We start from the raw sequence: 14,324 nt of genomic DNA on the forward strand, positions 1-14,324 counted from the left end.
AAAGCACAACACCAATATCGCCTCCCTACTATCCGCCGGAGAAGAAAAGGACGTTTGTTTGGAACTACTGCCTCGCCAAGGATCGGGTTTCATCTTCTCATTATTTGCCGTCTTTCCCCGCCGTCTGAGGATAGATCTTCAAGTACGTACGCCCAAAGGCAAGCAACCTTACTTTTCCTTTAGTTTGAGCGGGGATACCTGCATTCAACCGCTCTTTACATATTTTTAGTTAAACGGTCCTCGATTCTAGCTGCTAGCTGATATATATACACGTACGACGCATAAAATAAATCGATTATTGAAAAGTTATTTCTTTAATATTGCGAATGCTATTATACCGATGCAATTAATGAATTAAACAAAAAAAAATGCTATTATACCGGTGAGATACAACCCAGGAAAGTGACACAAAGGACCAAATCATGTAATATCACTCGGTCTTAATCAGTCCCGAATCAAGACATGCAGCTTTTCGGCGGTGGCACAGATTAAGACAGCAAACACGAAAATGGTTTCTAATGATTCACATTGATCGTCTTTGCATAATCAGATCCAGAAAACGGGAGAAGGAAGTGTCAAACCTGATGCTTATTAGGTATATGATCATGAGCGAGGCAGTCGCCGTTTCTGAAAGAAATTTGAGACCCTGATCATGAAACTAGTCACACAACAGGGAAATTCAACTTAAAAGGCCGAATCTAATGAATGTATCATTTGTGCCTTGTCTGGTAAGCCAAAACTAGATGCCTACATTTTGTCTATATCTGGTAAAATGTTTCGCATTTTTTTGCTCCTGACTCCTCTTACTAAGATAAGACAACAAGAAAATGAGAGCATGTAAAGGACAGATAAAGGCTATAGTGTGAGCAAATGAAAAATACATAGGAAGCGAAATAAGAGAGAAAATAAATATCCTCTCATGTTTACACAAATATCTTGGAAGAAAGTTCGAGCCCCTAACACCCTCAGAAAGAAAATGAACCAAACGAGAACAAAAGTTACTTTAGAGCAGCATTACAGTGAAAGCATCAGACCCTACCCCAATCGACTTGCGTCGCCCCCTGTATCGTTACTAAACCTTATCAATCTGCCGGTATACATATGCATCCCTTGAATTCTCAAAACGACCCCCTCTTTTTATAGTCTGGTTTTCCTCCCGACAAAGTTTTATCGATATATCGATACCACACTACCACAAAGCGACTAACAATTGTAATCTGAAAACATCCCTAAACCAACGAAACCTAAACACCTTGACCCATTCCTATCTCACCCTTCAGGGTGTACAATTTAAGATCGAAAATGAAACTGGACAGAAAATGATTCAAACATAGCGAATCAACGAATCAACGAATGGCTATCGAGGGTGGAATAAAGAGAATATTGAAAGGGGTAAAACCAGCGAACACATGTCGGGAGATTTGAAAATAAGCTTGCTCAAAAAAATGAAACTTGAAAGAGACCATGTTGGATGTATATAATGGGATAAAGATGCAAGAAAAAATGTAAAGAAAATAACCAATTTAGGCGACCCTACATCTCGTAACCTATACTCTCGTAGATTTAGTAAACTTTATTGAACTCTGAAGCTCTATGCTGTTGCATCGATTGTCCTCCGTGAGAATTCGTGTCTTTGAACAGCAACTCCTCTATGTTAGACTAAATTTGTATAGCCCTCCCCAAATTGATCATTGGATTGATGACACCCACCTACGCTCGATCGCGTATAGCTTGGCGTAGAATTTGTTCGAATTGCTACTGCTGGCGCTATAGTTTTTGAGCTGTTGCTTGACTCGGAATTGCTACGATTCTTCTGGTTTTGCTGGTGTGCTAGAGCCTGAGGAAATGAATCTACCGAAGAGCTCGAGATGAGCGGGTTTTGTTGCGACAAGGATGGAAGCAAAGAACTATTCGATGAAGAGAGCGGGAATGTTGGTGGGTTGTGTGAGTCGTACGTGCTTATCTGACACGGTACAGGCAAAGCGGGTGTTGGCTGCGAGGGCATTCCTGCGGCGGTAGGGGAATTTACAGCCATACCAGCTGACTGGGAGGTCGCCGAGAAGGAAGAATCCCCAGCCCAACTACTAGGGAATACTCTATACGAGGCCTGGAGTGACTGGCGCTCATAGTTGGAAGATGTCGAATCGTTCACCAGAGTGTTCCCTATAGATGGAGGCCTTAGGTTTCCCGCATTATTGGCCATTGCTTCTGAAGCCTGTGTTCGAATCGGCAGTGGAAGCTGGACCTTTTCACCCCCGGGAGTCCTTGGAGATGCCCCATCGGGAAGAGAAGAAGAAAGGGAACTAAGCGCTGGAAATACTACACCGAAGTTTCCCATAGACTGGTTAGGTGAAATATAGTTGTTCATTGGAGACTGATCTTGGTCTAAATAGAGACTCGAGCTCCGTCCTCCAGACATGGTGGCCCATTGTTGGCCGTGAATGTTGCTCGTAATATCAGGATGAAGGTAAGGAGCATATGTCCCATTATACATATCCCCGTTGCTAACAGTCATCACATTACCCCCAGTCATATCCCCTCCAAGGCTCTCATATCTCCCTGAAAGGATCAATCCGCTGGTGCTATCCCCGCCGCTACCATTTCCGCCTAACGGATCCTGGTGACACAAAGACCTAAGAGGCATTGCACTATTATGCATATGGTGACTGGGGCCACTATTTCCGACCCTAAGGGTATGAGCACTCATGTTGTAAATTTGAGATGGTGTCGCATTGTGATGCACACCAGCCATGGCCAGAGAAGAGGCGGATGACGATGCAGATGAGGATGTGGAGTACGGGTGATGGTGGAGGTCGACTGGGGCCGAAGACACCTGCTCGTAACCCATTATGAGCATATGGTCCGGGACGAGCTCTCTCATTTCGCATTGTACTCTTAAAAACGTGCATTTCCCCTGTTCAACTTGAGCTTGTTTGCAGTTTTGGCATCCGCTGTTGTCTCCAGGATCTCCGCTGCATCGAATTTTTCGTTTACGACATCGCCCACACTGTCAGGAAAGTCAGTTATATTACTGGAAACAAAAGAGAGAAAACCTCAAGATATGTATTTTTTTTTTTTTGTTTAATTCATTAATTCTCAAAATATGTATGAATGTGCACGATGTTTAAATGCGGGAGGGATCAGAGAGACAAACAGCTACTGGAATACGCCGCCGTGGACTACTGGTGGCATTGCTGGTAACATGTGGAGCTCGTGGGGGTGGTCGTATATGCGGATCTATTCGAGGGTTTGGGCGAGAAACTAAATAGGCCCGCTCATGAACTGTAGGGGCTGGGGGACCCCTAGACGGATGCCTATACGGCTCCATTGAGCTCTCGCTGGGATAACCCAATTGATTGGGCACATGCCGTGCCATTGGCAATTGGGGATTGACCGATATATGTATCGACGGGTCGGGAGTATAGTAGTGAGGGATGTGAGTTGATTGACGGCAAGGTTAGATATAGTAGAACTCGATTACGCCCGCACTGCGGGTTCTTCAGATAAGAAGGTAGGAAATGTAAGAAAGAGTAAGGATGTGAGAGAAGCGCACAAGCTAAAGGCGATGTAGGGATGATGGTTGAATTATAACCAAACTTGAAGCCAGATCCTACGGTATTGATCATATACTGATAGGACTAATTTCTCCGCAGTACATGATATTACAAGATGCAAAGACAGAGCTAATTAGGTAGCTAAACGTACGTGGACATTTCAGCCATCCCGTGCTGTCCCTACATATCGGGCACAAAGAACTGATGGTTATGTACATGTACTTGGCTGGTGCGAGTTGCCGAAATAATGCGTTTGCAGCTAGGTGATCATGCGATCGCGAACCGTAACATTATAAATGCAATTTAGATGTAGACGACTGTTTAGTACATCGTCTCCACCACCACACATATAAGCAAACATACATGATACACAATTGCGGGTAGATGCGTACTAGCTCGGTGGCAGGTCATATATTTCTCCAGGTATCCAGAAAGCCCTATCATATATGATCATGAGCTGTGGCTCGACCAAACAAGACGCAGCATCTGTCACAGACAAAGAAAGTTGCATCTTCTCGAACGTCGAGAACTTCGAGTAACCCCCCACCCCCCCCACCCCCTTTCCCCATAAAAAATATTCCGTAGTGCTTATTATATCAGCAGTAAATTATAAACATTCCTAAACTAAGCCCACCTTACCCGGATAGATCATATTATTTACCTAAATACATATAGTTACATGTACATCAGGGAGCCGGGGTACCTCATGAGCATCGTTTACCACTAGCTGCCGGTTGTCAATTTAATTCAAGTGGGGATTCCTCCGATTATGTGGCGTCAATCTTAAACATGCACGTACTGGTTTCTTCGTAAAACTACATGTACTCACTTTTCAATTCCCTCTAATTTAATAGCTCTGTTGCCTACATGTACATACATATATATAGGCAGAAAGTACAATTTAATTTTATAAAGGATCTAGTTATCGTCTTTGGGGGGTCGATTCCGCCTTCAACCATTCTTAATCTAGATCATAGACCACCTGACATAATATCGAGTTTAAGAATTGAAAGACGCGCTCGAGTGATTGAGTGATTTATATGATCTGTTTTATCGCGGATAGACGGTGTGAGGCTAGCTGTAACCATTATAAATGTAGAACACTACATGTAGCTTGGATGCCTGCAACCAGCACCTCTTCACGATCTTTCCGTCAATATCATTACTCGAGCCTCCCATTGATACGTTCCCCAATTAAAAAAAAAACGTAAATTATAAATCATCACTGCCTGTGAATTTAACGTAGGTGTTCGTTAATGTGTTGTGGCTGCATCAGTTTTATTATACATGTCTTTGGCCGCAATATTGTAGGTCGATCTAGATTTACGCAGGTAGGTTTCGAGTTCTCTTAGATGGGGCAAAAGACAAATGTTTGTAGAGCTCGATGTTATGCATGTTTTTCTGCTATACAAGGTCTAGCAGTGTTTGTACCTGATGTACATGTATGTATGTAGGTTGAGAGTGAATTGCGAGCTAACCTATTTTGTATTCTATTTGTACTACCATACAACAGTAAGCAATCACATGATCTCTACTGACTCCGAGTCTCAGATGCTGGTCACACTCCTAACTTTTCTCTCTTCACTTTCTCCTTCACACCGGTAATACACACGTCAAGTTCACTCTCTTCTCTTTTCATCATACCTACAGTACCTATCGCTTCACAAACCTAATTTTTACCCGCCAGCATGTCAGTTTTACTGGAATTAGGCGAAACAGGGGATATTGTCATAGATCTTTTAGTCGACTTGGCCCCGAAGGCGTGTGAAAATTTCCTGAAGCTGTAAGCAGCCTCTACCCCACATCTTTGTAGCTGCCGGGAACATGCCATACATGAGCTGAGAACTAAAACTGCGTATTCGGTAATAGCTGCAAGATGAAATACTATAACTTTTCGCCCATTTACAGTGTGCAAAAGAATTTTTCGTTTCAAACCGGTGACCCTATTGGGCCCGACTCAGCCGATTCAGATGGAGGTACTTCAATATGGGGCCTGCTTAATGGGCCATCGAGGCGGTTTTTCCCCGCCGAATTTCACCCTAAACTAAAGCATACGGAACGTGGTACCGTGAGCATGGCCACTGTACCTGGTAATAACCCTGACGAAAGAGTGAGTGGGAGCCAATTCATTATCACTACAGGGGATGAATTGGATTTTCTTGACGGAAAGGCGGCTATATTTGGGAAGGTAGTAGAAGGATTCGATGCGCTGGAGAAAATAAACAATGCATTTTGCGACGATAAGGGAAGACCACTGAAGGATATTAGAATACGACATACTATTATATTAGAAGATCCGTTTGGGGATCCTCCAGGACTTGTAGAGCCTACTGAAGACCCGGTTCCAACAAAGGCTCAGCTTGCGACAGTCAGGATCGGGGAAGATGAGGATATTAACGAGGATGAGAATCCAGAAGAGGCAGAACGGAAAAGACGAGAGCGGGAAGCTAGAGCACAGGCGTTGACATTGGAGATGGTGGGAGATCTTCCGTTTGCGGATGTCAAACCTCCCGAAAACGTTTTATTCGTCTGCAAACTTAATCCCGTGACCCAAGGTACCTGCGTTATTATCTACCCTACACACCTCTAACTAGGTGGCTAACAGACCCTGGGGATAGACGAGGATTTGCATCTAATTTTTAGCCGCTTTGGTAATATCCTCTCATGTGAGGTCATTCGCGACAAAAGAACGGGCGACAGCTTGCAATACGCATTTATTGAGTTCGAGGACCAGAAGTCTTGTGAACAAGCCTATTTCAAAATGCAGGGGGTATTGATTGACGATCACAGAATTCACGTTGATTTCTCACAGAGCGTAAGTCTTTCTTGCACACCCAATCTGCCATCTCTATCTCTTGAACATATCCAGACCTGGAAATCACCATCTTCTTGTTTTCGATTCGACACTTCGAGTATTAAATCCATCTTTCTTGTAGGTCTCGAAGCTATCAGACACGTGGCGAACAGCGACGAATGCGAAACGCCGAAACGCAGCCGAAACACGTGGCTTTGGTGGTTCCAACCACTTGGAGAAACGACGGCAGTATAAGGAGGGTGGTCATGGGCATCGTACCCATAGCGGGAGTGGTGGGAGCTCCGGTTTTGTCTTTGATGAACAAGATATCCGGAAACATGAGTACTCAAAAAAAACAGACGACAGGAGTGGTGACAGATACAAAGGTCGTAGCAGAGATAGGAGCAAAGATCACTATAGACGTAAATACTCAGAAAGGAGTAGAAGTCGCGATCGACGTAGTGGTAGGGATAGAGACCGAGAAAGAGGGTCTAGTCGTAGGTACTCACAAGACAGAAGTCGAAGCCCAAGACGAAACCGCGGTCGTGATAGGTAAAGTAATTGTAGAGTATATTCATCGCATTGTTATGGTACAAGAAGTCATTAATATCACGTTTTTCTTTCCCTTTTTTTTTTTTTTTTTTTTGGAATATTATGATCCTTGATCTTTATGATTATGGTAGAACAGCGCAAAACTATTTTTTTTTTTTTTTTACAACTGTAACCTATTATAGTTGGCCCTGAGGCAGTACACAGATACCGATGCATGCCGAGTGATTAGCTATGAAACGAACTACCTTATTTCTCAATGTTATTAGCTCGCCCCGCCAGGCTCATGCCCAAAACATTTCTCTACATCAGAAACATACATCTATTTAGTTCTTGATCTGTTTAAGGGATTTAATTCCACTACTCTAGACCAGGCGCTGCAACCCCCCTGCATATAGCATTATACAATCTTAATTATTATCATAGTATTAATACCAATATAATACATGTACTTATATTATTTAAAATGGCTGTATGACCTGTATGACCTACAAGTATTATAAGTTACATATTGTCCCTGATATAATTTACAAAAGCCCACTTTATAATTTAACCCTTCTAGTACTACATACATTGTTTTACTCTCTTATTCGAAATACCATTTCCATAGCCAAGCAGCCGCAGCAGCTTAGTGGGTGGGAAGGGGCAAGGTATGTGGAGTTTACGCCTCAATTGCAACTGTGTTTCCCAATCATATATTACAATTGCAATGTACATGATGTGTGATGTATACGGGACCCGATCTACAAGCCATGAATAACGTAGAAGCATCGCCAAGGCTAATAATATTGCCGGATGTGATTTGTTCCTGTACATACATGTATGTATGTACGTAGCTAGCTACATGTACTCTTGAGTATATTTATTATGGGTACGGGCCACACGCTTTGCGGATATTTCGCGCACGGTAGCCCACAGCCAAATTAACTACCCGTACAGAAATAGATTGGCAAAGTGATACATGCACCAGTCCTAACTCGCTGGGGGGGCGAGGGTCGCCAGGTAAAAAAAAAAAAAAGTGAGTGTTACCGCCACGTGCTTACCTGGAATTCCGGTTAGATTTCGTCGCGCGCTATCTAAGTTTGACATTAATCAGGGCGGCATATACGCGTGGGGAATATATCCTCGATCTTATTGGCGGGTTACTGACAAAGCTTGAAATAATTATATAAAGCGAACAAGTTCTTCATAGATATAAGATCTAGATCTGAAGATGGAGGCCTCTTCCGTCCTCTTATCATCTTGTTATCATGATTCACAATGTGCAGTTTCTTAGTCATGGAGGAAACCAGTACACGGATGGTGTACATATTTTCGTCAGATTCCAGGGGAATGGGTTCGAAAAGCAAAACTTGACAACTGAACATCTCATGGTACTGGTTCATCAGTATCAGTACATGTATAAAACCTGATCTCGGAAGCGCTTATGCTTAAATATGCAATGTAGCTTCATTCTTGGAGTACCCACTAGTCGATGTAAGGAGATTTACTTTCTAGATTCTGCTTAGGGTTGCCCCGAAATCACTTAACTTTCGGTTTGCTACATGTAAATTTAATATACATCAAGCAAAGCCCAGCATTTTAAACTGAGTTCCGTCTGGGGATCAGTCCCGTATGGCCATGGGATTTTACGCAGATCTTTCCGGTGTAAAGACTGCTCTCAAGGCACATGTGCTGACACGATTGTGGAACGCTATCCAATCTTAAAAGAATGGCCTTAATAATACTATGCTATACAGAGTTTGATAGGCCCTACCGGCCTTATTCGAAATTCCGACGGGGCATACTTCATTGCCGGACGAGAAGAAGACCACGACAATCAGAAGGTGTGTTGACGCCTCCACTTTATACTTGTTCCAGATATCTGGCGAAGGCTGGCCACCACCGAAAGAACCCAATTGCTAGAGTAGGTACGTACGTAGCTAGGAGTCATGTGAGGAAATTACAACTACCTTTGTTGCCCGCTTAACCCACTTTTTTGCTGGAGTTGCGACCAGCGGGGCTCGAGACTGAAGTTTCACCTGCAGGCGGCCCTACAGATCTATCCAACTGTACGTAACTGTTCGGAGCTGTTTATTCTAATTGAAGGTCGGAACCCTCAATCTAGGTTTACCGCAAACTCGGCCTGTCGGAGCAATGAGATTCGCATCTGGGAAAGAAAATTCTCCCCGAATTCTAACGTCCGCAATGTGACATAGAGGCAGCCATTAGCAACTCCGCATAGTCGAATATTATAATAACTCGTTGTCTTGGCACATTTATCCAGTCTCCCTACAATAAACGTGATCCTCGAAATTATTATGCGTTCAAAAGTACACTTTATTACGGCGGCCATTGTTGTGACGATAAGCGTGGATTGTTTTTCGTTCAGTGGCATTAATTGACTGCACAGCTAGCTGTGTCTTGCCGGCGCATCATATAATTGCACCCGCGCATATATATACTCCACATGTACTTGCTTGCCTACAGTTGATTGTTGCCTGCGAACTCATATTATCCAATGCCGTCACGTCATCGGCAAGGGAGCAACACAATCCTGTTCACGGCCGAGAGGTCGGTTAAAAAGCCAATTGCAATGGCCCCGTTTCGACAACTCCATACAAATCAACGTTGCCGATAGATCTGTCCGGAAGCCGACTTATGATGAGTGTATATATTGACAACTCAGTATCGACATACATAGTCACGATTTCATGAATCATGATATGGGAATTTGGCGAATACATAATATAACATTCCGCAGAAACCCGCGCGTGCCAACTCCGATCCCAAGATCTAGAGGTTGAACCATCTTTGGTACTTTAAAGCTTCGAAATCATCTTGTAAGGCTTGCTAGTAGTTGTGACCTGGGTCCACAGTACAAAAATGTTTTCCTAGCTAAGACTTGATCCATCCGCTGCCCATCGATGCTAGTGAGTAGAGACGTAACGCATAGTATTCTCAAATTGAGTTATTTTCTTACCATATGTTTTTATCGGCATTTTCGCAGCAAGGCCCTGTAGAGCGTGAGTTCCCCCGAATAGATGTCGTCGCAAGTAAGCGAGGAATGTTTCTGTTGTGGGGATGCATGTTGTCATGTCAGCAAGCCGGCCCTAATTCAAGAATTGAGAACGCTTTCGAATTTCTGTGACGGCTAAAGTTTCCTCTTATAATGTTCTTCTGTTGCATGCGCCCCACGGCAGATACATACATGATATATACACATGGGTATGGTTTTGGTTTTTGGGGTGGCGTGAGGAACGCTTTGCTCGGGCCCAGCTGGACACCTTAATGTCATAAGATATCACTCGTCAAGACCAACAGCCCAGATCCATTAATCCGTAACCCGGCCTTCGGCGCCTGTTCATGAACGTCCAACATCATATCATATCGAAACTCTACCGCTTCTAGCTTAGTTCAATGAACATATACAAATACATTCTGACTATCAACCTATGGTCTACCTTTGGAGTCGATCCCACTTCACGCTTAAGATAGTCTCGCCGATACCTTGCATGTTTGTTCATAGTAGACCTTAGTGTTCGAAAACGTCCACAGGTAGGTATGTACTCTAATCTTGCAATTGGTGCACCTCGACAAGATTTAGTTTCTACCATTTCGGCGGGAAACTGTTTACATGAGACACTCAAGTGCAGGTCTAACTCTCCTACCTACAACAATTCCCTCGGGCTCGCGCCACTAGCGCTAAACCGGAAATATCCGTCTTAAGTCAAAGTGAGTGATGCCCCATGACTCAATATTATTCAAACACGTTTCTTTTCTTAACACCATCTCGTATGTGATCCAAACGGGTACGACCCATCTCTACTGATCGAGCCTCATAGTAAAATTCATTGATAGATAAAAGGTCTCACTGGGGCGCCTGCAGGTGAGCTGTCGTATTTTATTTATTTCACATTGTGATATTTGGCGTGGTGGTGGTGGATGTCAATGATTTAAGACGGGCCGCTGACATGTGAGACGCTAGCGTGATCGTCAGGGGCATTGTTTCATACGGCTAAGCTGGCGATTAATACCAAATCAACAACTGGTTAGTTTATGATTTATTTATGTATACCAGATTGTACTCTAGAACAAACTGAGCCTAGAACACAGAAGATACACAATATCCAATTGAAAATATGGATATAGGTATTGTATTTCGTTGATCAAGAGTTAGTAAAATTATACTTGCATCAGTACCACATCGTATAACAACTCCTAAGGATAAAAGTTGATCATTGACAAAAGAAACAGACCCAGGCCAGGCCAGGCTGAGAAGCCATTAAAAACATTAATTACCCAAACGAAAAATTCAACTAAACAAGCCTCCCAAAAAAATACAAACCAAAAAAAATACAAACCCGCAAAACTTTTGATAGAAATACTGCGCTTACAAGATCCCTATTACCACAACAACAGCCGCCACTACACCCAGTAACGTTGTCATCTGAACCCCACCTACTCTTACCGCTGCATCCTCTACAGGTGCATCCAAACTCATCACAGAATCCACGCTACTGTTACCCGCCTGATCCGTCACATAGCACACTGTGCCCCGCTGCTCGTTGCCGCCTGCGAACTCACAGGCCCGATTAAAGACTTCGTCGTTGCCGGCCGCCGAGTCAGTGGTATTATAATACATGAGAATATATTCCACATCCATGTATACATCATTTGAGGATGGGGGGCCGGACCAACTGCCATTGTTGGCCCAGACGTTGAGTATTAATTTCCCTTCGTGAGTGGGGACGTTCTTTGTGATGTTGAGTACGTTTACGTTATTGACGTAAAAAGCGGAGAGGCCCTCAGACCAGTCGAAGCGGTGTTCGTGGAATTCATTCCATGGGCGGGCGAGCTGGTGTGTGAAGGCGGCGCCTGGAACTAATGTGTCGGTTGCGACTTCATATGCTGCAACGAGAGTCAGTATGAATTACTACCCAGGTGGAAGCCCAAAGGTGGAGAGCACATACATGGGTGATTTGTGTAGTGAATTGCGCGATCTCCGTCTTTCGTAAGAACTTCAATATCGGTTTCGTTCTGGTCATCCTGCGTAACATATCATGTTAATAAATCTATAATAAATTTATCAGAATAGTAGTACAATAGCTCACATAATATAGAAAGAACCCTGCCACCGATCCCCCAGTCGCTCCCTTTACTTGCACAACCCTATACCTCGCCCTGAAACTTCCATGGAAAAAGTTTTGATTTATACTTTGCAGCTCCGCAACCTGCACCGGCCCAGTGTCATTGACCCCATATCCTTTCTGCAGCAAATGTAGCAAGCCGTCCTTGATCCATACAGAGCTCATGGCATTCTGGCGGCCCAGTATACCGGTCTTTTTATCGGCTGCGAATTTGTATTCTTGGATTTCCCAGTCGGGGAGGGAGCGGGTGAGATTGACTCCGGTGGTAGTGTCGGGGAGGGCAGTGAAGTTGTTGGTGAATGTGTGGGTAAAGTACTGGTTAGTTGTCGTGAGGACGTAACCGCATTCGCAAACCGCGGCGGTGAAGGGGATGATGGTTAGGGTGCTTAATATTATCGAGAGGAATTGAGTGGATGGAAACTGGGGCTTCATTGCAGCAGTAGATGGAATGAACTGACTGGATCAAGGCAGAAAGACGTTGGGTTGGAGAAGTCTAGCTAGGAAGGCAATTAGGATAAGTAGGTAAAAATGAAAATAAACGAAAAATTATATTGATATGAAAAACACCGACAAAACAATGGAGTGCTGTGCTATACGAAAGAATTAAATACCAAAATGAAGGGGAGGTGGTGGGACCATATGTATGTATAAATAGTACGCTACCCTTCACATTGTCTTTCGAAGTTTGTATACCGTCCAATAGTATTGGGAAGCTAGATGTCAACAGAGTAACCCGTGTTACAGACTTGCATCGTTATCCTAGGCCCTAGAAGCATTCCCCGCCGAATAAGCTAGGCAGTAGACCTGCACGTAGTGATCCAGGAGAGGTATCTCTATGTATATACCAGGTACAGGCATGCATGCAGCACGAATAGACGCTACAGGCGCCACAACTCTTCTCCATGGAAATACCTACCAAATACCACAGGTGATATGTTGGTATGTATAGTACATACATACCCATACCACCTTCATCCCACAAACAACAAGAGAGCATGGTGCTATCATCCAGTCGGAGCCCAGGACTGCATGTAGCTCTTCTGTGTTGCTTCCGTGTCAGCACCTGCCGGCAAACACAGCCCCGAGGAGAGATCGTAGCTCAGGGTACCTGGTTGCAGCATCAATCCCGTGCTACACCCTGACAGCCGATCGGATTCCCAGGGGCACCAACGCCAAGCATCTTAGAGTAGGGCAGTGGAAGCGGTTCTGCAGCGACAAGCAATGGACAACAACACGAGGCCGCAGTGCCGCAAAACCCGGGGGAGGGAGGAGGGAGGGAGGAGGGAGGAGGGAGGGGAATTAGCCAGACACAATTTCTTAACATTCCCCAGAGTGAGATGTGAGACGTGATGATCATGGTTGTACATAGAGTACAGAAGAAGAAGAGTTCGAGAGTGGTAGTATTATTCTACGGTCTGACCTATGAATCGATGACGTTTGATAGAAACATCGGCAATCCCCTTTAGGGGAAATTTTAGATAGAGTGGGTGTGCAATAAGGTGTCTTCTGGACACATCATTCAATCTATGTATGTAGTTATACGTTCCACGATACACATACCTTTCTTAAAATGGCTGGTACAAGGTGAACCAAATTGACTCGGTTCTTATCATGATGTATGTGTAGGATGTCAATTTACATACATGTGCTCTATGATGTACTTAATTAGAATGTAAAAAAGACAGGGTTTTAAGGCTCTTGGCCTCCTACTCCACCCTCAGGTCGATGTTCGTTTAACTCTAATATTCGCTATTGACCCCCAAGGGGGTTAGATAATGCTTGTCAAGGGCGCGGAAGGATCTCCATGGCGTCATGGCTTTTCAGCCGCAATAATCACTGGCTCGTGCCCTACAAATACCATGGAGCCACTACTACATACAAGTATGAAAAGCTCCAGCTCTACGCCCAGCCATGCATCATCCACGTAGAACAATATACACGAAACTTCAGTAACGTCCATTTTACGATGGTTACTCTGCATATAAACACCCGGCACTTATATATACTATATGTACCTACATATATTTTTGCCTAATCCCTGGGATGGTTAGACTCCTAGCTAGGTAGGCTTCGATCGAGATTGTAGGTATTGGGCAATACTGATTTCGAATTCTGCCACAGCAGAAAAAAATATCTAAAAAAAAAAAGAGAGAGAGAAAAAGAGAGGCAGCCAGGGACTTCCCCGGCCTATCTTTTCCCTCGCGATCGATGATCACTTTTTTTTTTTTTTTTTTTTTACAGAAAGGCTCTACTGAATTCATTATTTTATTCTGTACAAACATGTACTAGTACTGCGCA

General features: G+C 43.9%; 3 protein-coding genes across 3 annotated transcripts; 1 reads left to right on the top strand and 2 right to left on the bottom strand.

Annotated features, from left to right (window-relative positions):
* Positions 1 to 1,654: 1,654 nt before the first annotated feature.
* On the bottom strand, positions 1,655 to 2,848 carry LAJ45_05744 (uncharacterized protein; the record flags this gene model as incomplete). Its single annotated transcript, XM_046115313.1, has 1 exon — positions 1,655 to 2,848. The coding sequence occupies one exon, from the start codon at positions 2,846 to 2,848 to the stop codon at positions 1,655 to 1,657; it is 1,194 nt and encodes a 397-aa protein (XP_045971362.1).
* Positions 2,849 to 5,242: 2,394 nt separating this feature from the next.
* Positions 5,243 to 6,904, top strand: LAJ45_05745 (uncharacterized protein; the record flags this gene model as incomplete). Its single annotated transcript, XM_046115314.1, has 4 exons — positions 5,243 to 5,337; positions 5,424 to 6,109; positions 6,173 to 6,369; positions 6,491 to 6,904. 4 exons carry the CDS (start codon positions 5,243 to 5,245, stop codon positions 6,902 to 6,904), a joined length of 1,392 nt encoding a protein of 463 aa, XP_045971363.1.
* Positions 6,905 to 11,269: 4,365 nt separating this feature from the next.
* Positions 11,270 to 12,458, bottom strand: LAJ45_05746 (uncharacterized protein; the record flags this gene model as incomplete). The annotated part of the gene is made up of 3 exons (XM_046115315.1): positions 11,270 to 11,787; positions 11,850 to 11,925; positions 11,991 to 12,458. The coding sequence occupies 3 exons, from the start codon at positions 12,456 to 12,458 to the stop codon at positions 11,270 to 11,272; spliced, it is 1,062 nt and encodes a 353-aa protein (XP_045971364.1).
* Positions 12,459 to 14,324: the final 1,866 nt, after the last annotated feature.

Source organism: Morchella importuna (assembly GCF_003444635.1).
Source record: "Morchella importuna strain M04M26 chromosome Unknown Morimp01GS016, whole genome shotgun sequence".
In the NCBI taxonomy this organism is placed as follows: Eukaryota; Fungi; Ascomycota; class Pezizomycetes; order Pezizales; family Morchellaceae; genus Morchella; species Morchella importuna.